The sequence below is a fragment of the Dipodomys merriami genome, unplaced genomic scaffold (genome assembly GCF_024711535.1).
Source record: "Dipodomys merriami isolate MVZ:Mamm:240054 unplaced genomic scaffold, mDipMer1.0.p SCAF_142, whole genome shotgun sequence".
NCBI classification, from domain to species: Eukaryota; Metazoa; Chordata; class Mammalia; order Rodentia; family Heteromyidae; genus Dipodomys; species Dipodomys merriami.
In genome coordinates this window covers 3375474-3401247 of record NW_027202738.1, presented here as the reverse complement: position 1 = coordinate 3401247, position 25774 = coordinate 3375474, and the positions used below count along the sequence as shown (strand labels likewise).

Here is a 25774-nt window from a genome sequence, read left to right as displayed (position 1 = left end):
CAAGAAGGGCTGTCATTGAACCATGATCCTCAGATCTTAGCCTCCCGAGTGGCTAGGTTTACAGGCGTGAGCCACTGGCACCTGGTTTCTTTTTTGCTTTAGATAAAAAGGCATCTATCTAAGACATGGCTCAACCAACTATTTAAAATTAAAACTTACATCTTCCCATAAAAAAGCCCTGTGTTGTCTTCTGTTATTGGTATTCATTCTTAGATTGCCAAGTATGAAATAACCAGTGACCCATGGTAAGTTTCATATCACTCCATTCCTTCTTAGGAGGTGCTTAAAATTCTTTTTAGCCAGGGAATACAATTTATGAACATTGCTTGATGCTGTAGAAATAGGAAGAAGAATAAGCTATGCCTCTTGCCTTTTAGTTTTGACCAATGGCAGGGAAAATAAAATTTCAAATTGAAGTGTAGTTCCTTAGTTAGGCTGTTCCTTAGTTAGGAGAGAGTGCCTATAAGGTCCTGAGTCCAGACCACAGTACTACCAAAAAAGAAGTGCTATTACATATGTGAAAATGCCACATAAAATATAGTCATGTTGGGGCTAAGAAAGTGGCGTAGTGGTAGAGTGCTTGCCTAGCATGCATGAAGCCCTGGGTTCAATTCCTTAGTACCACATACACAGCAAAAGCTGGAAGTGGTGCTGTGGTTCAAATGGTAGAGCGCTAGCCTTGAGCACAGAGAAGCTCAGGGACAGTACCCAGGCTCTGAGTTCAAGCCCCAGGACTGGAAAAAGAAAGAAAGAAAAAAAGAAAGGAGAGAGAGAAAGAAAGACAAGAAAGAAAGGAAGAGAAAAGAAAAGATAGGTATTCATGTTGCTTGGTTGCTTAGCTACCTGGGAGATTAGGAAGGTTGTGTTGAGGACAGCATGGACAGATGTTTAAGACCCCTTCTCATCAGTAATAGGAGCGGTGGCATATGCCTGGTATCCAAGCTACATGGCAGGCTGAGATCAGGAGGATTGCAGTTCAAGGCCAACTTGGGCAGGAAGTCCTCGAGGTTCCATTTCAAATAAGAAGGTAGGCATGGTAGTGCATGCCTGTCATCCCTGTTAAAACAAACAGAAAATAGGCAAATTGTGCAGTACTGGTGCCTCCTAGACAAAAACCAAGACCTCATCTCAAAATAACCAGTGCAGGAAGGTCTTGATGCATGGCTCAGAAGTAGAGCTACTTACTACCTAGCAAACATGAGACCTTGAGTTCATACCCCAGTACTGTCCCCACAAAAGAGTCGTGTTAATATTTTCATTTACTTTTTACTTGGCATTCTCTCAATTTGCCTTGTTACCTAGAACTAGTACCCCCACTGGACTGCAGCAGTGTGTTTTTGTTTTTGTTTTTGTTTTTGTCAGTTGTGGGGCTTGAACTCTGGGCCTGAGCGCTGTCCCTCAGCTCTTCAGCTCAAGGTGAACATTGTACCACTTGAGCCACAGTGCCACTTCTGGTTTTCTGGTGGTTCATTGGAGATACGAGTATCACAGTCTCTCCTGCCCAGGCTGGCTTTGAACCACGGTCCTCAGATCTCAGCCTCCTGAGTAGCTAGGATGACAGGTGCAGGGGTTTTTATTATTATTATTATTTGTATCTTATTTAGGCAGCAAACTTGTGGACTCTTACTCCCTTAATTAATAGCATAAGAATTAATTAACACCTTTAACCTGAAGCCTCTATAATGACCCTGAGGAACAGTGATTTTATTCAGCTCTAGGATTCTGAGTGGTTGATTATGCAGTTTCAGAGACCCTCATACTTTTTTGTCCTCTTTTTCCTAGATGTCTTATCAGTATTAGAATGTGTGTCCTGGGCAGAGAAAACTTGTCTGTATTTTCTGTCCCAATATAGGCAGTGTGGGAGAGGAGTCTGAAATTGGAGTAGTTCTGATCCTTGAAATTTGGGATCACTGATATTTATGAATTACTTGTGTTCCCTTTTATTTCCCAGGTCAATCAAATGATTTTAATACCAGAAGCTACCCTTTTTCATGTATTCCATGTACTGAGCTAATTGCCTCAGTAGCAGTGGGGAATAATTTTCTAAGACTAAAATGATATGCAGGTTAAGCTCGGGGGTGTTTATTTAAAAACCTCCAGATCTCAAAAAGAATAAAAATATGTGGTAATATATGGGACTTTGCATTTTAGGTGTACATTTGAGGTGATTATATATACTCTAGTGTTGAGAACCACTGGGTTAGGAAATGAGGTTGAGGTACAGACATCAAAATGCTGATACAATTATAAAGTCCATAAAGGAGTCCTTCTGTACGATTCTAATGCTTATTGCAGGTAAGTAGTCCTTCTTTGTCATTTAAAGAAAAGTTAGTAATTCTCTATCCAGTTGAGGCCTTTATTCTATGGGCAGCATATTATTCACTGGAGTACATGATAGTAATACCAGTGTTAGCCAATGGAAGGGTCATTCCAGCCACATGTGCAGAATTTATGATTTTATACTACCCACATTAACTGTTCGGTAAGGTACAGTTGAAAACTTTGTTGTTGGTGGTGGTGGTCGTGGGGCTTGAACTCAGGGTCTGTTGAACTCAGGCACTGTTCCTAAGGTCTTTTGTTCAAGGTTAGCTCTCTACCACTTTGAGTTGAGCCACAGAGCTACTTCCAGTTTTTGGGTGGTTAATTGGAGATCAGAGTCTTAAGGGGAATTTTCTGCTCTGGCTGGCTTCGAACCACAATACTCAGATTTTAGCCTCCTGAGTAGCTGGATGACAGGCATGATTCACTGCCACCTGGCCACAGTTGAAATTTTAATAATAGTTTATCTAAAATACAATTTCATCATGAAAAGATTATTAACATTAAAATTGTTAATAAGGTATCAGATGCAGTTGCCTTATACCTATAATCCTAGCTATTTCAGAAGGCTGAGATCTGAGAATCTCAGTTTGGACACAGCCCAGGCAAATAAACTCAAGAGACTTATCTCCAAATAACCCTAAAAAAAAGTGGAGATAGCCGGGCACCAGTGGCTCACACTTGTAATCCTAGCTACTCAGGAGGCTGAGATGTGAGGATCACAGTTCAAAGCCAGCCCAGGCAGGAAACACCATGAGACTTTTTTTTTTTTAGGTCGGTCGTGGGGCTTGAACTCTGGGCTTGAGCGCTGTCCCTGCTCTCTTCAGCTCAAGGCGAGCACTCTACTGCTTAAGCCACAGTGCCACTCCCGGTTTTCCAGTGGTTTATTGGAGATCAGAGTCTTCTGACTTTCCTGCTTGGGCTGGCTTTGAACCACGATCCTCAGATCTCAGCCTCCTGAGTAGCTAGGATTACAGGCGTGAGCCACTGGCACCCGGCTGAAGGAGATGTGTGCTTTTTTTATTTTGGTGGGGGGGGGTCAGTTGTGGGGCCTGAACTCTGGGCCGGGCGCTGTCAGCTCAAGGCTAGCGCTCTACCACTTGAGCCACAGCGTCATTTCTGGATTTTTCTGCTTATGTGGTGCTGAGAAATCGAACCCAGGTCCTCATGTATGTGAGGCAAGCACTCTACCACTGAGCACCTTCCCAGACTACGCCCCCCCCCCCCCCCCGTCCCCCGCCTCTGCCCCGTGAGACTCTTATCTCTAATAAAGCACTAGAAAACCAGAAGTGGCACTATGGCTCAAGTGGTAGAGCGCTCGCCTTGAGTTGAAGAGCGCAAGGACAGCACCCAAGCTCAGAGTTCAAGCCCCATGACCAACAAAAAAAAAAGTGGAGATATGGTTCAGGTAGTAGAGTGCCAGCCTTGAGCAAAAAAGCCAAGTGAGAGTGAGAAGTCCTGGGTTCAAGCCTCAGTACTGGCTTTAAAAGAAAAAATATGTATGTGTGTGTGTGTACATATCTACATATATATATATATATATATACACACACACCTGTATCTACATATATAATTATATATGTGTGTATATATATATATATATATATATATATATAGTTCTTTTTTCTCTTATGTTCTCAAAACCTGATGTCACATCAGATGAAATGAGCCACATTTTAGTCCTTAGGGTTGTATGTGGCCAGTACATCATCAAGCACAGGTACAGAAGCATTTATGCAGCCTGGGCAGTGAGGAGTAGAAAAACTAGCCAAGTAAGGAGCGGATATAACTGGGAAGTGTTATCTTACTATCAGTTAATGGTTACTTTCCTGACTTCAGCTTCTTTAGAGGAAAAGCAAGTATTACTGGAGTAAATTAAGCTCAGTATCCATTTTTAGATTCTTTTAAGCATCTCAAAGTTGTAGAAATTTGCCGAAGTTTGTAATTTTAAATTGGAGCTACCAGAATTGGGCTTAAGCCATTGTCACAGTGATTAATTCATAAACATTTATAAGTTTGGTCTGGGAAGGTGACTCAGTGGGAGAGTGCTTGCCTCACATGCATGGGGCCCTGGGTTCAATTCCTCAACACCACATAAGCAAAAAAAGCTGGAAGTGGCGTTGTGGCTCCAGTGGTAGAGTGCTAGCCTTGAGCTGAAGAGCTGAGGGACAGCACCCAGGCCCAGAGAAAAAAACAACATTAAGTTTGTAAAGATCTTCACTGTCAAAAGAAAGTTTATCAGTGCTTTGTTATTTAAATGAACTTTTTTTCTTTGGACTGCTGTTAATAGGTGGCTACTGTGTCAGAAAAGTCTCGTATAATGGAACTAGAAAAAGACCTAGCATTGAGAGGACAGGAAGTAGCTGAGCTCCGAAGAAGGCTAGAGTCCAGTAAACCTGTTGGAGATGTGGATATGTCGCTGTCCCTTTTGCAAGAAATAAGCTCTTTGCAAGAAAAGTTAGAATCCACCCATACTGACCACCAGAAAGAAATAACTTCACTGAAGGATCATTTTGGATCTCGGGAAGAGACATTTCAGAAGGAAATAAAGGCTCTGCATGTAGCCACAGAGAAGCTTTCCAAAGAGAATGAGTCCTTGAGAGGCAAGCTTGACCATGCTAACAAGGAGAACTCAGATGTGATAGCTCTGTGGAAGTCTAAGCTAGAAACCGCCATCGCATCCCACCAGCAGGCAATGGAGGAGCTGAAGGTGTCCTTTAGCAAAGGGGTTGGAACAGAGACGGCCGAGTTTGCTGAGTTAAAGACACAAATAGAGAGATTGAGACTAGATTACCAGCATGAAATAGAAAGTCTGCAGAATAAACAAGACTCTGAACGGTCTGCTCATGCTAAAGAGATAGAAGCTCTGAAGTCTAAACTGATGGCAATCATTAAGGAAAAGGAGGACAACCTGGAGGCCATCAAATCTAGACTGGACAAAGCCGAAGACCAGCATCTAGTGGAAATGGAAGACACATTAAACAAATTGCAGGAGGCTGAAATAAAGGTAAAAGAGCTAGAGGTTCTGCAAGCCAAGTGCAATGAACAAGCCAAAGTCATTGGTAATTTTACATCACAGCTCAAGGCTGCTGAAGAAAAGCTCTTGGATCTTGATGCACTTCGGAAAGCCAGTTCCGAAGGTAAATCGGAAATTGAGACCCTTAGACAGCAGCTTGAGGCAGCTGAGAAACAGATTAAAACTTTAGAGATTGAAAAGAATGCCGAAAGTGGCAAGGTTTGTATTGACAATCCTCCATCCTTTCTTTTCTTTTCTGTTGTTATTCTTGTTTTGCGTTGTTACTTTTGAGTTGAGGTCATTCACCCCAAATTGCTGATTTCATGGAAACAAATTGCATGGCCCATCCAGTTGAGTATCTTCTAAGGATCTCAATATGGTTTCATCTGAGGAGATTAGAGAAAATAATGGTCTGATCAGATGTGGATTTATATTGATGTCCTAGAATCTGGTTCCTTTATCCCTGGGTAGTGAGGTTGACCTCTGTTTAAGCTTAATGTCCCAGAGACCCTGGTGTGAAGGTAAATGTGTGAGTGACATCGAAATTCATAAGATTGGCTGGCATGGTGGTTCATGCCTGTGATCCAGCATTCAAAAGACTGAGGCAAACGGATTGTAAATTTAAAGCCTACTCAGATTATTCAGCAAGACTGTGTTTCAAAAAAAAAACACCAAAATCATATGAAGTCATTTCTTTAGTTTACACCCACATCATATAAAAGTGTAATAAGAACTCTGTTTTCAACTACTGTAAATTAACACAGTGTGATGAGTAACATTCACAGCAGATGAAAGGTCAAGAGCCCAGTGGCTTTTGCATTCCTACTTTGTTTTCATTGGAGTTTCTTCCATGCCACATTGAAGACAATATCCTCTTTTTGAGGAAAATCTGGGAAATGGAGCTATGGCTCAAGTGGTAGAGCACCAGCTTTGAGCAGAAACACTAAGGGAAGGCATCCAGACCCTGAGTTAAGTCCTGACACTGGGACAGAAAAAAAAGTGTATTTGAAGGACAACTGGTTAAGTACATTTTGTCAAGGCATGGGGCAGCATACAGAACTTTCGCTGATAGCATAACAAGTGCTTTTAAGGAAAGTCACTTGATTGAGGTTTTTCTCCCAGTCCTGTCACTAGTTGAGGTACTTGTTCTGATGCTGACTGTTGTGAGCTTTCTGCAAGACAAGCTGCTCTATTGGCAGAGATGGAAGTGTTACGATGGACAGATGAGGACAAATAGCAAAACTAGCTACAGGAAATTTTTCTCTGATTTCCTCATGTGATTCTGAAATACCAGTTAAAACAAAAGTTAATCAGAAGAGACTCTGTAGCTGATGGTTGGGCTGCTTTTTCATATTATGATTTAATGAGCTGGATGCTGGTGGCTCAGGCCCAGATCTCAGAAAACTGAGATCTGAGGATCACAGTTCAAAGCCAGTCCAGGCAGAAAAGTCCCTGTGAGACTCTTATCTCCATTTAACTGTTGAAAATTGGTGCTGTGGCTCAAATGGTAGAGTGCTAGCCTTGAGTACAAAGAGGCTCAGGGACAGTGCCCTGAGTTCAAGCCCCACAACCGACCCCCCAAAAAAAATTAATGAAAACTGAGTTCTGATGGCTATTTTCTAGTATATTTAAAAATTTTAAATATTTTATATGCCAAAAGTATGGTGAATAATACAGACCACTAGGGCTGGGAAGGTGGCTCAGTGGTAGAGTGCTTGCCTTGCATGCATGAGGCCCTGGGTTCCATTCCTCAGCACCACATAAGCAAAGAAATCTGGAAGTGGTGCTGTGGCTCAAGTGGTAGAGCGCTAGTCTTGAGCTGAAGAGCTGAGGGACAGCGCCCAGGCCCAGAGTTCAGGCCCTATGACTGACCCCCCCCCCCAAAAAAAAAATACTCTTATAATATACCCGCCATTTCTATCTTAAGGACTTTGGGGAGGAGGGAATTGAGTAATGAGCCTAGAGCCCTTGAGCATGCTAACAAGCATGGCTCTTTATATCCCCAGCATTAAGATTTTTGAACTCTAGAAATAAATGGGCCAAGTATTGAAATGTATCTTTAACTTTCTAAAAATAGCCATTAGACAATCATATCTAGAATTGATTCTTTAAAAAGTTACTGGATTCTTAGAATTAAAAAAAAAAACTTTTTATTCCTTTCAGTTTTGTTTTGTTGTGTTTGTTTCTCATAGATTTTTTTTTACATTTGTTTGTTTTTCTTTATCATTCTTTTTTGTTTCCTTTTCATTCATTTGCTTCTATACCATGTAATTCTGTATGTTAGGCTAGTAGCATTACCAAAGAGCTCCAGGGGCAAGAGCTAAAGCTTACTAACCTTCAGGACAATTTGAGTGAAGTCAGCCAAGTCAAAGAGGCTTTGGAAAAAGAACTTCATATTTTGGTAAGTACCTGTTGGGTATCTGAAAATCAGGGTTTCTGGCTATTTCCTGTTTAAAAAAAAGTCCATAAAGAGATACTGCAGCTATTTCTTTTCTCCTTCAAAATCTTGATTTAAATTGAGTACATTAGTTACTGACTGATAAATACCTGTGGGAGCATGCCTGTAATCTTAGCACTTGGGAGGCTGAGACAGGAGGATCGAGAATTTGAGGCCAACTTCAGTTTCATAGTGAGACCCAGTCTCATAAAACAAAAACCAGCCAAACAACCAAACAGACCTTCAGGGGAATCTGATCAGGACTCACTAGCAGTAAAGGTAGGTATTACTTTCCTTTCTTCTTTTCATCTTTTCCTTGCCTCTGATAGAGCACTGCTTTGAAACGTCATTGATCAGTTTTACTGAACACAGACAATCACAGTTACACATCCAGCATGGTTGGGTTTCATTCATGTTGACTTTGGGGACCAGGCACCCCACTCCCATCTCTTCACCCCACTCCCCACACCCGCCATCTTGGACTCAGGGCAATCTGTTGATGAGGCAGGATGTTATATCATGTATTTAAAGCTTAATTGTCTTATACCTTAGGAAATTACTTTTCCTTTCTACATTTTTTTTTCCTAGAGAGACATTTTTTAAAAATCTTTTCTCAACATTTTCCTTTCCAATTTTTTTACATCAAAACCCAACTTTGTATAAGGCTGATCATTGTGAATAGTGAACTGTGGGTCCCCCTGTAGCATGGAGAGGAAAGATACAAGCTTACAGAGAAACTAGATAGGAGAAACCATACTTCCTCCACTTACCTTGCATTTCTCAACTTACTAGATATTTTTGCTAATGACAGTGGTGGATCAAGGTGAATACCTTAAAAAAAAAACAAAAACTTAGTGGCTGGGTGCCAGTGGCTTAGGCCTATAATTGTAGCTACTCAGAGGGCTGAGATCTGAGGATCATGGTTCAGAGCCACCCAGGGCAGGAAAGTCTGTGAGACTCTTATCTCCAATAAACCACCAGAAAACCAGAAGTGGTACTGTGGCTCAAGTGGTAGAGTGCTTGCCTTGAGCTGAAGAGCTAAGGGACAGCACTCAGGCCCAGAGTTTAAGCCCCACGACCACCACCACCACCACTAACAACAACAAAAAACACACAAAAAAACCCAGTGGTAATCATATAGTTGTGTTGTTCAGTAGTAGCTATTTCAATTATTTAAGTAAAATTCAAAATTCTATTTATCTGATGTGTCTGGTATATAATATTTTTGCTATTAAATTTTGAGGAAAAATTGGCTTGGGAATCGCCATTCTGTGTTTTGATGCCCTTAACCTGTGAACCTTTTCAGTTTAAAAAATTGTGGACTCATGTTCATACTACACTAAGACTCAAATCTAGTTCAAGCTTCTCAGGATATAAAACTTCTCAGAAATATAAAGAATTCAGCATTGGAGATTTAGCTCAGTGGAAGAACACTTGCCTGGCCCAAGTAAACAAGATCTGAGTTCAGTCCTCAGCTCTGGAAAAAATGGGGGGGGAGGGGGGCAGAAATCCAGAACTCTGTTGTCTCAGGAAGATTTCTGAAGAGAAGGTCGCTATTAGAGGGTCAGCACCATGACAAAGCTTGCACATGCACCACTGTATTACATGTACTTGTGTATACTTACGCAAGCGTACATGTTCATACATGTGTATATAGGCATACATGCATGCTCATACACAGCACATGCACAAATTATAAATGCATATATGCGCATTGCACTGTATGCATTTGGTAGTTAATTAGTTAAGTATGTTAATTTAACCAAACAAAATCAGCCACAAAAAGTAAATAGTATTGTAGTTATTACCAGTAGACACTCTTTATCTTAATGTTTTGAAATCCTTATATTGTGAATATCTGGTTCTTTCTCTTTAGAAAGAAAAGTTTGCTGATGCTTCAGAAGAGGCAGTCACTGTTCAGAAAAGTATGCAAGGTATGTTTTACTGAAGTCAGAACAGAACATGTCTTGCTCTCACTGTGGCTGCTCTCTTGAGTGCAGAATAGACACTACCTTTAGTCAAGTCTTACAGTCCTAAATTTTTCAGCACGCAGGAATATTGCATTCCATAGGCTTCCAGAAGCCTCAAACTCCTCATTCTTTCTTCTCTTTTCCCATATTAAAATGTAAGTATTCCTGGGGAATGTATTAATTAAGCTTTCATCATTGACAGCTCTCTTGAATTTCAGTTGGAATAAGAGATATGTGAAAAAGGCATGCCCGGGCCTGTTTGGCATACAGCTGTGGGGAGGTGGCAGAGAGGCTTACTTGCTTCATTGGTGGTGTACACAGGTGTGCTTCTTAATGGGACTTTTTAGTATTCCTGTATTCTTAGGTCTCACAAGTGTATGATTTGATTGGGTTGTAAGTCAGACAAGTTCTAGTGACTTAAATATGAAACACATTAAACTTTCAACTTTATCTTAAATAGAAACTGTAAATAAATTACACAAAAAGGAAGAAGAGTTTAACATGCTGTCTTCTGAATTGGAGAAGTTGAAAGAAAATTTAACAGGTAAGGAGATTTCTCTGGTGACTAATGATTATGTACAGTAGGTTTGCTAGGATTGAGATAGTTGTCATTTGTTAGAATAACAGATCTACTGTACAGGCATAACTGCTTCACTCATTATGGTTATATAATATTTGAGATCTGCAATTCTCAGCAAGTCCTCGTTTCTGTTTTCAAAAAGAGAATTTAACACATCCCATCACTCCTGCTATCTTTTCTTTTTTGTCGGCCATGGGACTTGAACTCTGGGCCTGGGCACTGTCCCTCAGCTCTTCAGCTCAAGGCCAGCTCTCTACCACTTGAGCCACAGTGCCACTTCTAGTTTTCTGGTGGTTAATTGGAGATAAGAATCTCCTGCCTGGGCTGGCTTTGAACCATGATCCTCAGATCTCAACCTTCTGAATAGCTAGGATAACAGGCATGAGCCACTGGCACCTGGCCACTCCCGCTATCTTTGATCCGAGTCAAAAGGGTCTTATATATGAGTAACCTTAACAGCTGACCATTCACTTCCTGTCTTTGTTCCCACTTCCTTCTGTACTCAACACAGCAGATAGAGTGATCCTTTTTATCTTTTTTAGAATTTTATTTTGAGGAAGGCTCTGTAGCCGAGTCTGTTCCTGAACTTTCCATGGATCCTCTTGCTGCCTCTTAAAATCACAGCTGCAGTCAGATCATGTCACTTCTCTGCCCAAGATTGTTCAGTGGTTCCCATCTCACTCTGTCTTACCCTCATCAAGCCCCATTGCCTGGAGGCTTTCAACCTAGACTGTCCTTCCCCTTGCTCATTCCACTCTGGCCACATCCACCTCCTGGTGATAGGGACACTTCAGTCATGGTTCTGCCCCACAGCTTTTGCCTTTGCCTTTCTGTCTTCCCTCCTTTGTTTCATATATTTACTTAAGTGTCACTTATCTCAGAGGGGCTACTTCTAAGATCTGCATGTCTTTCCCCTTCTTTCATTTTTTCTCTCTTAGCACTTATCTCTGTTACATTTTTTTTTGTTGTTGTTGTTACATTATTCTTTATCCTTTTGGTGTCTTGTCTTTGCTAAAGTGTGATTTCCTTGAGGTTAGGGATTGGCACCTGTGTGATTTCCTTGAGGGTTAGGGATTGGCACCTGCCAATATCCCTAGTGCAAGATGTATCCAATAAATGTTTCTTGCTCTTAATACAGAGGTGCTATTTTTATAAATTTTATTATTAAGTAGTTGTACAAAGAGGTTACAGTTCTGTAAGGTATGTTATGAGTACAATGCATCTTGGTCAGAAGTGCTATTTTTGTGTATTCAGATATGGAGGCCAAATTTAGAGAGCAGGATGAAAGAGAAGAACAGTTGATAAAGGCAAAGGAAAAACTGGAAAATGACATTGCAGAAATAATGAAGATGTCAGGAGATAATTCTTCTCAGCTGACAAAAATGAATGATGAGTTGCGTCTGAAAGAAAGGTATGTAGATATGTTGATGGTTAGGCTTGGCCGTGTCTAGATATTGAGAAGACATAGGCTCCGGGTTGTTGTCTCTTCCCCTCCCCGTCCCCCGGCCAATCACGGGACTTGAACTTTGGGCCTGGGCACTGTCCCTCAGCTGCTTTTGCTCAAGGCTGGTGCTCTACCACTTGAGTCATAGTGCCCTTCCGGCTTTTTCTGTGTATGTAGTGCTAAGGAATCAGACACAGGCTTTCATGCATGCTAGGCAAGCATTCTATCACTGAGCCACATTCCCAGCCCCAGGGTTGTTGTCTTTTATACTTTCCTATCTCCCCCCTCCTTTCCCTTGATTTTGCTCTTGCTTTTGTGCTTGTAATGCTGGGATTGAACCCAGTTCCTTGCATATATGAGGCAAGCATTCTGCCACTGAGCTAAACTACATGTCCCTACCCTCTGTTTCTTCCTGTTATTGCTTTATTGTGTACTTAACTGCTTAACATTCTAAAATGGACTTTGCCTATCTCTCATCAAAATATATTGGTGCCCAGCTTTTATTTTTACTTTTTTTTCTTTTCTTTTCTTTTTTTTTTTTTTGTCGGTTGTGGGGCTTGAACTCTGGGCTTGGGCTCTGTCCTGCGCTCTTGAGCTCAAGGCTAGCACTCTATGGCATGAGCCACAGGACCACTTCCGGTTTCCTAGTGGTTTATTGGCGATAAGAGTCTCATGGACCTCCCTGCCCAGGCTGGCTTTGAACCTTGATCCTCAGATCTCAGCCTCCTGAGTAGGTAGGATTACAGGGTGAGCCACTGGTACCGGCTTTTTCTTTTTTTTTTTGGTCAGTTGTGGGGCTTAAACTCTGGGCCTGGGCACTGTCCCTCAGCTCTTCAACTCAATGCTAGCACTCTACCACTTGAGCCACAGTGCCACTTCTGGTTTTCTGTTGGTTAATTGGAGATAAGAGTCTCACAGATTTTCCTGCCTGGGCTGGCTTTGAACCACGATCCTCAGATCTCAGTCTCCTGAGTAGCTAGAATTACAGGCATCAGCTACTGGCACACAGCTATTTTAAATTGTGTGTGTGGGGGGGAGGGGGGGTGGGTAGGTGTGGGTGTGTGTGGGTGTGGTACTGAAGATTCAACTCAGGGCCTCAAACATGCAAATGCTCCACCATTTCCCTCAATTCTATTTCCTTTAGTATATTTTTCACTCATTTTTCCTTATATTTTTTTTTTTGGGGGGGGTCCGGTTGTGGGGCCTGAACGCTGGGCCTGGGCACTGTCCCTCAGCTCTTCAGCTCAAAGCTAGCGCTCTCCACTTGAGCCACAGCACCACTTCCGGCTTTTTTTCTTTTTTGCTTATGTGGTGCTAAGGAATGGAACCCAGGGTCTCATGCATGCAAGGCAAGTGCTCTATCACTGAGCCACCTTCCCAGCCCCATCATTTTTCCTTATTGATATACTAATATAAGACAATAAACAATTCACTTTCATAGTGTAATAGTTGTTACCTGAATAATGTTTAACTACCACAGTTGTTAAAATTATTCTTCAGGCAAGTCATTTTTTTATCTGCCTTGATTTCAGGGATTATTATTCAAATTATATAACCAATTGTTTCACAAATTATATAACCATTAATAAATTGTTGTTCTTGGTGGTGTATACCTGTAATCCTTGCTACTCAGGAGGCTGAGATCTGAGGATTATGGTACAGAGCCAGCTTTGGCAGGAAGGTCTGTGAGACTCTTACCACCAATTAACTGTCAAAAAGCCAGAAGTGGAGTTGTGGATTAAATGATAGATACTAGCCTTGAGTGTAAAAACTCAGAGACAATGCCCAGTGCCCTGAGTTCAAGCAACAGGACCAACACACAAAAAAAGTATATTTCTTGTGGGCATGGTGGTACATACCTATAATCCCAGCATTCAAGAGACTGAAATGGGAGAATTGTATGTTTGAGGTTCGTTTGGGCTGCAAAGCAAGTTTTTGACCAACCTAGGTTGCATGATGAGACCCTGTCTCAAAAAAAAAAAAAAGGGCTAGGAATGTGGCCTAGTGGTAGAGTGCTTGCCTAGCATTCAGGAATCCCTGGATTCGACTCCTCAGTACCACATAAACAGAAACAGCTCAAAGTGGTACTGTGGCTCAAGTGGTAGAGTACTAGCCTTGAGCAAAAAAGTCCAGGACCTAAGTTCAAGCCCCAGGACTGGCCAAAAAAACAAATTGTTTCTAATATAATTATTTTTTTTTTTGTGGTCCTGGGGCCTGAACCCTTTGCTCTGTCCCTCAGCTCTTCAGCTCAAGGCTAGCGCTCTACCACTTGAGCCACAGCACCACTTTCAAGTTTTTCTGCTTATGTGGTGCTAAAGAATCGAACCCAGGGCCTCATGCATGCAAGGCAAGCGCTCTATCATTGAGCCCCCTTCCCAGCTCCTCTAATATAATTCTTTTTTTTTTTTTTTTTTTGGGTCCGGTCATGGGGCCTGAACTCTGGGCCTGGGCGCTGTCCCTCAGCTCTTCAGCTCAAGGCTAGCGCTCTACCACTTGAGCCACAGCGCCACTTCTGGCTTTTTTCTTTTTGCTTATGTGGTGCTAAGGAATTGAACCCAGGGCCTCAGGCATGCAAGGCAAGCACTCTACCACTGAGCCACCTTCCCAGCCCCTCTAATATAATTCTTAAGTTTAAGACATTTTTATGAAAAAACCTGATATCTCATTGAATTTTGTTTTAGATGTGTAGAAGAATTACAGCTAAAACTTACAAAGGCTAATGAAAATGCAAGTTTTCTGCAGAAAAATATTGGGGAAATAACTCTTAAAGCTGAACAGAGCCAGCAGGAAACAGCCAAAAAGCATGAAGAAGAAAAGAAAGGATTAGAAGAAAAATTGTTGGACCTGGTAAGGAGGGAATACGTGGAACTGTTTGTTATAAGGAGAGCAGGGGGTCCATGTATGGCCAAATGACACTCATGGCTTTGGGGATTCTGCAGGAAAAGAAAATGGAAACAAGCCACAACCAGTGTCAGGATCTGAAAGCCAGGTATGAAAAAGCCAGTTCCGATATGCAAACAAAGCATGAAGAAATCCTGCAGAACCTCCAGAAGATACTGTTGGACACAGAGGAGAAGCTGAGGACTGCACAGGAGGAGAACAGAGGCTTGATGCAGGAGATGGAGGAACTGAAAACACAGGCCGATAAAGCCAAAGTAAGTCTGAGAGGAGAAGTGGTACAGCTATGTGCAACTGTGTTATTGCTTGCTTGAGTTCTGCACCACGGCTGCAAGGAAGCTTAGAAAGTAGCAGCAAACGAGATCCATTGACTTGTCCTCACAAATGATAATTACTAGGTGTCAGGTGGATGGTGAATGGAATTTCCTATGGTCTCAAATGTTTTTGTCAGCTGCTCTTCCTTCTTAGAGATGGTGATAGCTACAGGTCTTTCCTCTAAGTGTGCCTGATAGCCATCACTACCCCTGTGCTGTTTGTCCTCAACTGTCACATAGCCTCTTGTTGTCTGAGCTCTGTTGGCTTGCTTGCAGTAGACTCTGGTGTGGATGGGAAAGCATCTTCCTGTAGTCTTGGCTGAACATGCTGCTACCCCTGGGTTTAGGAAAGACAAACTACAGAAAGCAGAAGGCAGAGACCACTGAATGAATAGGACTCTTGTAAGAAGAGCCTAAAGCGAAAACTATGAAGACTTTTGTGTGGGCCCAGAAAGCCTCTGTGAACTTAGTGCCAAGAAAGTTGGAATCAAGGACCCAAGAAGTATCTTATTAGTTAAGGAGTAGAATGTTGAGTTTCAGTATGTGGTGCTTTAACTGTAATAACTTCAGAAAATATAACCTTTCTACCATTATTTCACTTTTTATTGTTTAAGGAAAGGTAAATACTTGTTTTTATTTTTGATGTGTTACAGAAATGTTTATTATGCATTTAGTAGTAAGAAATGTTGAAAAGAACTTGAATCTAGTCTCACTAAACTCCTGCTGTTGTAGACAGTAGGTAGTTCAGACATTGAGAATTTGCCTAGCATTATTAGCAGGCCCTGGTTTCTGCCTCCAGAACTATCTGTTAAATAAATGAACCTGGACACACATGTCAGAGGTTGCGGCTTCTGTCTTCCACATCCTGCCAATCAGGACTTTCTCCTCTCTCCTCTTAAAAACACCTCCAGTGCTGGGTGCTAGTCACTCACACCTGTAGTCCTAGCTACTCAGGAAACTGAGATCCGGGGATCATGGTTTGAAGCCAACCCAGGTAGGAAAGTCTGTGGGACTCTTTTTTTTTCCTGTGGGACTCATCTCCAATTAACCACCAGAAAATCAGAAGTGTAGCTATAGCTCAAAGTGTTAGAGAGCTAACCTTAATTAAGCAAAAGAACAAAGGGACAGTATGCTCAGACCCTGAGTTCAAGATTCAGGAATGACACAAAACAAACAACAAAAACCCACCTCTAATTTGATGAGCCATTTAATGGTGGATATGATTCCCGGATCTATTGTCTGTGGGTTCCCTTTATGGGAATAAACTCTAATTTTGTAAATGTTTGAAATGGTATTTGAAATGTTATTGCCTGGCCAAACCACAGCATTGCAGTTGTTGGTGTGAGGTTTTGCTGATTTTTATCTGGTGGTTTGTTTAGAAGTCATTTCATTAAAATGTCAGAACTCTTTCCCTCCCCAAAGTTGCCACGTGCATGTTGGATTAAAGTTTAATGACGTATAAACTCTGGAGAATCTGATTAACTTATTACCTTGTTATCTTATTATCTGATTATCTTATTACCTTAGGGAAGTTTATACAATATTCATACTCCATTCCAGGAGGTCACAGAGTTGGTGAACCTGGCTTATGACTCACTGTTCTGTAACTCTGCTGTCTAATACAAAAATCACTAGCCCCATGAGACAAGTTAATTTTAGATCTGTTGCATCTTAAAATTGTAGGCCAGGATCTAGTGGTTCACATTTGTAATCCTAGCTACTCAGGAGGCTGAGATCTGAGGATCGTGGTTCAAAGCCAGCCCTCCCAGGAAAGTGCTCTTCTCTCCAATAAACTGCCAGAAAACCAAAAGTGGCACTATGGCTCAAAGTGGTAGAGCACTAGCCTTGAGCAAAAATTGCTCAGGGACATAACTTAGGTCTTGAGTTCAAGCCCCATGACTGACAGAAAGAAAATTGCAAATCCACCTCCTCAATTGTACTCAACACATTGAAAGTGCTTGGTAGTCACATGACTACTGTACAGGACAAAAAGTTCTGGACAGTGCCAGTATAGATATTGGGGTCAGATTATCTTGTAAATAATACTTAAAACATTCTTTATGGGCTGGGAAGGTGGCTCAGTGGTAGAGCACTTGCCTTGCATGCTCGAGGCCCTGGGTTCGATTCCTCAGCACCACATAAGAAAAAAGCCAGAAGTGGCACTGTGGCTCAAGTGGTAGAGTGCCAGCCTTGAGCTGAAGAGCTGAGGGACAGCGCCCAGGCCCAGAGTTCAGGCCCCATGACTGGACCCCCCAAAAAAAAATTCTTTATTTTTGGTTACCAAAGCCCAGAAATTAGCTGCGTGTGTGTGTGTGTGTGTGTGTGTGTGTGTGTGTGTGTGTGTGTGTGTGTGTGTGTGTGTGTGTGTGTGTGTGTGTGTGTGTGTGTGTGTGTGTGTGTGTGTGTGTGTGTGTGTGTGTGTGTGTGGTGTGTGTGTGTGTTAGGATTAGATCATTCTTAGCCCAGTGACTTTATGAAATAAGGTCTTGCATTTAGTTTATAAAGAGGTGATTTAATTCCCATTGTAACCACTACCTTTTGCTAAAATATATTTAGTTTTTATAGTTATATGGTGGTGGGGGATTTTTTTTTTTTTTGCAGATGCAACCTGTAGCCTTTTACATACTAAGCATGTGCTCTACTACTGAAACTATACCCTTGTCTGAGAATTATATTTTTACAAATTCTTCTATGATGTGTGTGTGTGTCTGTGTGGTGTCTGGCGGGGGGAGGGAGAAAGGGGAGGAGGAAGCGTGGGTTGTATGTCCAGGGGCTTGAAGTCAGTCTGGGTACTGTCCTTGAGCTTTTTTTGTCCAAAGCTAGCCAGAGCTTCACTTAAAGCTTTTTGATGGTTAATTGGAGCTAAAAGTATCATAGACTTCTTACCTGGGGCTGGCTTCAAATTGCAGTCCTCAGGTCTCAACCTTCTGAGTAGTTAGGATTATGGGCATGAGCCACTGGCCGCTTGGCTTATGAATATTTTTTACAATGGATATAGTGGAGGCGATTGGAATGGCAGGAGAGAATCTTAAGCCCTGATGTTAAAATCAGGATGCTATTTCTTTCTGGTAGGGAGTTATCAGGAATAATTTCATAAGTTGTTCCAAAGATAAGGCAAGTGAATAAGCACTTTGCAAAGCTAAATTTGCTTTGTATTATGCCTTTATGAGATCTGTTTCTCCAGTTTCTTCCTCTTGTTATTTTATGGTTTCTATGCAGCTTACTGTGGAAAATTTAAAGTTTGACAGTCTGCATTAAGTTATTTGGGCTTGCATTTTTGCATTTGTCTGCTTGATTTCATTTTGTTTCCATTCTTCCCATCTTGTGTTTCTGTAGTCGCTAACTTATTTGTTAACATCAGCCAAAAAAGAAATTGAACTAATGTCAGAAGAGCTGAGGGGTCTGAAATCAGAGAAGCAGCTTCTTGCACAGGAAGGCAATGCTTTAAAGGTAGAAAAAGGTTCACTTTTATCAAAGTTGATAGAAATGGAGGCCAAAATAACTTTGCTTCAGGAAGACCAACAGAAACTATGGTCAGCAAACAAAACTCTCAATTTAGAAAAGGAAAAAGTTTTAAAAGAAAAGCAAGATGCTGAAAAGCTTTACAAGCAAGAACATCTTGATAAAGAAGCTTTGGCTATTGAGAGAGAAAAACTGCTGAAAGAAATCAGCGTTGCACAGGAAGAACTTTTGAAGATAAATGTGGAGAATGACTCTTTGCAAGCTTCCAAGGTGCACATGCAGACGCTCATCGAGGAGCTCCACTTCCGCACAGATGCTCTCATAGCTATGTCTGAGAGGGCTCGGGTAGAGAAAGATCACCTGGAGGATCAGATCAAGAAGCTTTCTGCTGAAAACCTTATCTTGACGAAAGACAAGGACGACATCATTCAGAAACTTCAGAGTGCTTACGAGGAGCTTGTCAAGGATCAGAAAGCCTTAGTCCACGAGATTGAAGAGCTCACAACCGAGAAGAGGTCAACAGCTGAGAAGCAGTTGAGCCTCGATAACATGTGCCTGGCCCTAAAGGCAGAACGAGAGAGCCTTCTCCAAAGCAACAGAGACCTGCAGCTTGAGAAGGACACACTACGTCAGGGTCAGGAGAAGCTGAGTGCCAGCCTGGAGGCTGCCCTGCAGGTCAAACAGCTCCTCAGCACTGAAGCTGATGCTCTGCGCACACAGCTAGACTGTGCCAGCAAAGCACTGAGGAAGGCTGAGCTGGAGACAAGGCAGCTTCAGGCTACCAATGCAAGTCTTACAAAGCTCCTGGAAGAGATTAAGACAAGCCGGGCAATCACAGACTCTGAGTGCATCCAGCTTCTTCATGAGAAAGAGACTCTGGCTGCCTCTGAGAGGAGGCTTCTGGCTGAGAAAGAAGAAGTTTTAAGTGAAAATAGGCTCATTACTGAAAAACTCAACAAGCACTCTGAAGAAGCCACTCATCTTGAGATGAGTCTCAATGACAAAATCACATGCCTAGCTTCTGAGAAGGAGATAGCTTGTCAGAAAATTACTAAGCTTAAAAAGCAGCAAGACAGCCTCTTGAAAGAAAAATCGGCACTAGAAGTACAAATTGGAGATTTACTTTCAGAAAGAGAGAATTCCATCAAAGCCATAGGAGACCTTAAAAGAAAGTATGAGCAAGAGGCTGCAAGCCGAAGAATAATTGTTCAGGAGAAGGTGAAACTACTTGGTAATATCGATGCTCTGAAGAAAGAGCTTCAGGAGAGAAAACAGAAAAATCAAGAGCTAGAGGCCAGTAAGTGTGACCTCTCTTTATTGCTGAAAGAAGCTCAGAATGCCAAAAGGGATCTTGAAAAAGAACACAACAACATGATGCAAGCAAAGGAGAATTTGAATGTTGAGCTTAAGACTTGTTGTTGTGAAAAGAACATACTGCTGAGGGATGGTTTAAACCTGCAAGAAGAATGTCAGAAATTAAATGAAGAGATTCATACAATACAGCAGTCTTTAATCCTGGAAAAAGAGGCCAGAGTGAAGGAAAATGAGTCATCCTTGTATGAAAACAATAAACTTCATGGCAGAATGGTGCTCTTGGAGCAGGAGGTGGATGGGTTAAGAGTGTGTACAGAACAGCTTCAGTCTGAGAAGTTTGTACTAATGCAAGAAAAAACCAAATTGGAACAACAAGTGGTGGAGATAATTAAGGAAAAGGAGCTCTTGAGCATGGAAACAGCTCAACTTGCTGCCAATATCGAGACCCTGAAAAGTGATTTTGCTGCTCTATCCAAGTCCAAGTTGGAACTGCAGGAACTCCACAGCTGCCTCACCAAGATCCTGGAAGATCTTCGGCTGAACCATGAGGTGGCTGTGGCTGACAGAGCCAAGGTGCTACAGGATAACAAGAGTATCCTGGCTGAGAAAAGAGAAATGATGCTGAGAAATGATGAGCTCCTGAAGGAGAAGGAGAAGCTGGAAGAAAACTACTTTCTCCTACAGAAGGAGATTAGCCAGCTGGCCAAGACCAACAGCCACATTTCAACCAACCTTCTAGAATCTCAAAGTGAAAACCGTACTTTGAGGAAAGACAAGAGCAAGCTTACCCTTAAAATTAGAGAGCTTGAGACTCTTCATTCATTTACGGTAAAGTGAGAGTTCAAGTATCGCACACTGGGACTACTTACTAACCCTCTGCACTAACATTAGTAGCTTACGTGATTTTTTTCCCTCATTGCTACTCAGTTAAATCAGTGCAGACCCTTCATAGCTCATATGTCTCCAGCTGTTTGTTGCAGTCTGAAAGGACAATTCTTTACTAAATATCTAATTGCAGTAGTCTCCCCCATTTAGAAAAAAATGGCAAACTGGGAATAAAAAAGATTCTTTTTTAATTTAATGGAAAACTGAAAAAGTTGTGATTGTTAAGAGCTTAAGAGCAGTAGTAGAATGGGAACATACTGAAGTACAGTTTTCTGCTATTTGGCTTTTAAATGTCTGATTGTGTCTTTTTGGAGTTAGATGACTCCACTGAAACCTCCAGCTATAGCTGAGTATAACTGCTATAACAAACCAAGTGAAACTGCAGGGTATTATTTTTTACTATTTAGCAGCCAGTATGCATTATTTCCAGATGTACACATCTTTTTTATTCACAGCCACAATTCATTACCCACAGTTTCTCTCATAGACTTTCAATTAAGTAGTTCTCTTGAAACACTTGAGCTTTACATGATAATTGCCCAAATAATTTATGTTTTTATGTGCAAATATTATCATCCTAAATTGAATGATTTCAAAAGCCCTAAATTTGAAATATTAAGAATAGTATTTTAAACTTAGTGCAATAAGTGTGATTAAGAAACATTCAGCTCTATGGGGAATTACTTTTTATTACCACGAGACTTGTCAAATGTAAGTCAGAATGATAACAAGCTTTCCAGTGTAACTTGGAACTTAGATGTAGGTTTAGAGGAATATAGACATGAATTATTGAGAGATGGCCTGGAAAAGGTTTGTAACTTTGTTCTACTTCGGAGTACAGACCCTTCACATGTCTGTTGTCTTCAGGGTTGGGTTGATGGCTTTGACCTCTGTGTGTCTCCCTTAGCCACACAGATGCTGAGTGCTGCCTGAGCAGCATAGCCTGATTGTGCCTGATGGCATCAGGAAGGTATTCTCCTTCTCACAGTGTTTTCTTGTACTTAGGCTGCTCAGACTGCAGAAGATGCCATGCAGATAATGGAACAGATGACCAAAGAGAAGACAGAAACTCTGGCCTCCTTGGAGGACACCAAGCAAACAAATGCAAAACTACAGACCGAAGTAATCAGATTTAAATGGTTTTTTGTACAAAGAACAGCTTACCGGCTTCATGGAATGTTTGATCACTAACTCAGGACTGTGTAAATTTTTGATGCTGGACTCATACAGGTTTGATCTGTGTTAGAGTCTAATACATGCCACATCCATATACTAAATAAAGCGGATTGCTTCATTACTTATTTAGTAGGACCAACCTTTAAGAATTGAGGGAGAAACCCTAATAGTGTGGCTGTCAAAGGTAATTATTTCATGATAGCACTAGACAGGAAGTGCTGGTGGCATTCCTAGTTTCTTTTTTTTTTTCTTTTTTTTTTGGGGGTCCGGTTGTGGGGCCTGAACTCTGGGCCTGGGCACTGTCCTTCAGCTCTTCAGCTCAAGGCTAGTGCTCTACCACTTGAGTCACAGTGCCACTTCCGGGTTTTTTCTTTTTGCTTATGTGGTGCTGAGGAATTGAACTCAGGGCCTCATGCATGCAAGGCAAGCGCTCTACCACTGAGCCACCTTCCCAGCCCCGGCATTCCTAGTTTCTGTAACCTTTATCTTGTATCACATTGTTTTTCTTCAACTCCTCACACATTGGAACCACTAAATTCCAGTCTCCATCCCTGATCTTGAGGTAGGCCTTTTCTTTTTTTTCTTTTTTCTTGGTCAATCATGGGGCCTGAACTCTGGGCCTAGGTACTGTCCCTCAGCTCTTCAGCTCAAGGCTAGTGGTCTACCACTTGAGCTACAGCGCCACTTCTGGCTTTTTCTGCTTATGTGGTGCTGAGGAATTGAGCCCAAGGCCTCATGCATACAAGGCAAGCACTCTACCACTGAGCCACGTTCCCAGCCTGATGTAGGCCTTTTCTTGGCCTAGTTCAATACAGATTCCCTTTTATGTAATTAGTGACTTCTGGAACTGGATACATTTATGGCATGAAGGTATTTCTGTTCTATCCATAGGTAATACTTCTCCTTCTTGGATAATTCCCTAATTCTCCTGTTTCCCCCTTCCCAACTCATAGTAACTTTTTCTCTTTTTGGAAAACTTCTACCTAAATCCCTAGCAGACAGACTCACTGAAATGGGTATATAAAGTTCTTTATACTTTCAGGTTTTTGGTTTTTGGTTTTGGTTTTTGTTTTTTTGCCTGGAGCTTGCACTCAGGGCCTGGACACTGTCCCTAAGCTTCTCTTTGCTCAAAGCTAGCACTCTGCCACTTGAGCCACAACACTACTTCTGGCTTTTTCTGTTTATGTGGTACTGAGGAATCGAACCCAGCAGGGCTTCATGCATGATAGGCAAACACTCTAACACTAAGCCATAGTCCCACCCAGGTTTTTTTGTTTTTTTGTTTTTGTTTTTTGTCGGTCATGGGCCTGAACTCTGGGCCTGGGCGCTGTCCCTCAGCTCAAGGCTAGTGCTCTACCATTGAGCCACCTTCCCAGCCTCTCACCCACATATTTTTTTTAAGTCACAGGAAAGTAAAGTGTTTTAGAAGTTGATCAAGAGGATGGGATGACCAAATGGGATAACTGTATGAAGACTAGGCCTCCTCCTATGTGATTTTGCCAAGGCACTGACATTTTGAAGTAATGATAGGGTGAACAAAATTGACAATACTACAAGAAGACAAGTTTATTAAAAAAACAAAAACAAAAAACTGCCAAGTGCCAGTTGGCTCACGCCTGTAATCCTAGCTACTCAGGAGGCTAAGATCTGAGGATCACAGTTCGAAGCCAGCCTGGGCAGGAAAGTCTGTGAGAGGTTTTTATTTGTTTTTGCCATTCCTGAGGCTTGAACTCATTGCCTGGACACTGTCCCTAAGCTTCCTTTGCTCAAGACTAGCATTCTAGTCAGGCGCTGGTGGCTCAGGCCTGTAATCCTAGCTGCTCAGGAGGCTGAGATATGAGGATCTCTGTTCAAAACCAGCCCGGGCAGGAAAGTCCATGAGACTCTTATCTCTAATAAACCACTAGAAAACTGGAAGTGGCGCTGTGTCTCAAGCGTAGAGCGCTCGCCTTGAGCTGAAGAGCTGAGGGACAGCGCCCAGGCCCAGAGTTCCCATGACCAACAACAACAACAAAAAAAGACTATCATTCTACTACTTGAGCCACAGCTCCACTTCTGCCTTTTTCTGTTTATGTGGTACTGAGTTCTTCATGCATGCTAGGCAAACACTCTTCCACTAAGCCACATTCTCAGCCCCATGAGAGACTCTTATCTCCAATAAACTACTCAGAAAAAGCAGGAAGTGGTGCTGTGGATCAAGTGGCAGAGTGCTAGCCTTGAGCACAGAGAAGCTCAGGGGCAGAACCCAGGCTCTGAGTTCAAACCCCAGAACTGGCATGCATAATAGCTGGGACCAGGTGCAGGTGATTCATGGGTATAATCCTAGCTACATAGGAATCTGAGATCTAAAGGATTTCAGTTCAAAGCCAACCCAAGCAGAAAAGATCTACAAGGCTTGAGCTCCAAAATAAATAGCACAAAGCTATCCTGGAGGTATAAGCCCAAGTAGTAGAACACCAGCCAAGCAAACAAGCCAAATAGACATGAAGCCCTAAATCCAATCCCTGGTATGAGAAAGTGAGGGGGAGCAAGCTAGACACTTACGATTCACATCTATAATCCTAACTACTTGGAAGACAGAGATTGGGGGATCAAGGTTAACTAAGGCTGATTATTGTTGCATGCACCTGTTATACAGCAAAAAAGGGAAGCAAAATATGAGGAGCACAGTCTACACATAAAGCAAGACCTTATCTTGAAAATCTTCAGTGCAGAAATAACCAGCACGTGGCAGTGAGTGCCCGCTTAGAAAACTTGAGGGCTTAAGTTCAAACCCCAGTACTGAAAAAAAAGAGAAAGTACTAAAAAATCATAAGGGAAGACAGGCACTGGTCACTTATTCCTGTAATCCTTCCTACTCAGGAGCCTGAGATCTGAGAATCTTGGTTCAAAGTGAGTCCAAGCAGTAAGGTCCATGAGACTCCTATGTAGTTACTCACCTGAAAATCAGAAGTGGAGCTGTGGCTGAAAGTGATAGAGTGCTAACCTTGAGCAAAAGTGCTCAGGGACAGTGGCCCAGGCCTTGAGTTTCAAGCCAGAAAAAAAAAAATTCAAAATTTGAAGCCAGTGTGAACAAAGGTTTAGGAAATGTCTCTAACCTTTAAGGTTGAGCTCAGAGAGAATTGTGCATCTGTTGTAGCCAGACCAGAAGTCTGGATGAACCATGAACCATATCTTGGGCCATTGTGATATTTCCTTTTTCTTTTCCTTTTTTTTTCTTTTTCTTTTCTGGTTGTGGGGCTTGAACTTAGGGCCTGGACGCTATCCCTATGCTTTTTTGCTCAAGGCTAGCGCTCTACCACTTTGAGCCACAGTGCCACTTCCAGTTTTCTGGTGGCTAATTGGAGATAAGAGTCTCACCGATTTTCCTGCCCCAGGCTGGCTTTGAACCTGGATCCTCAGATCTCAGTCTCCTTAGTAGCTAGGATTACAGGTGTGAGCTAACAGCATCTGGTTGATATATTGTTTTTCTTGATCATAAATTTGGGATGATGGAGGGCATTAAAAGGAAATTGGTGGTATTAAAACTAACAAGACACTTTCTAGATTCCTGGCTGGTGGCATATGAGAGAACTCTCTTTATTGGCTGTAGAAGACAAAGACACAAGGCCCAGAGAGTGAGTCTTACCTCAGGATCACGCCATGTCATAAATAGCCTCTTTGAGCTCTCATCCTTGACAGGTGCTTTGCATGCTGAGCTCCAGCCACCTGCAAAAGCTTCCCCTTAGTTACTCCTACTATTCCAGCAACATACCTGGCTTTCTCACCAGGGGCCAGACCCTCCACTAGCTGTATCCCTTAAGGAAAGTGCTGGGCCTGAATGTGTACAAAATCCCTTTGGTCTCGTATGGCTTGTTTCTCTTCATATTAAAGTTCAGGTGGATACCTAAAACTTTATACAGTCAACCAATATGGTAATTCAAATAATTTTTATAATAAGGATTATGTAATTTTAGTAC

General features: G+C 42.0%; 1 protein-coding gene across 2 annotated transcripts in view; it reads left to right on the top strand.

Annotated features, from left to right (window-relative positions):
* The first annotated feature begins 4584 nt into the window (after positions 1-4584).
* LOC138826426 (CAP-Gly domain-containing linker protein 1-like) overlaps positions 4585-25774 on the top strand; it is a 48951-nt gene continuing 27761 nt past the window's right edge. The window contains exons 1-9 of one of the 2 annotated variants that reach the window (XM_070021585.1): positions 4585-5554; positions 7620-7736; positions 9649-9706; positions 10203-10286; positions 11577-11733; positions 14448-14613; positions 14706-14921; positions 18315-20582; positions 21645-21761. In XM_070021585.1, coding sequence (XP_069877686.1) covers positions 4640-5554; positions 7620-7736; positions 9649-9706; positions 10203-10286; positions 11577-11733; positions 14448-14613; positions 14706-14921; positions 18315-20582; positions 21645-21761 — 4098 coding nt within the window. In that variant the 5' untranslated portion in view covers positions 4585-4639. The remainder of the gene's footprint in view (positions 5555-7619; positions 7737-9648; positions 9707-10202; positions 10287-11576; positions 11734-14447; positions 14614-14705; positions 14922-18314; positions 20583-21644; positions 21762-25774) is intronic. The other variant, XM_070021586.1, reaches the window with a different exon arrangement.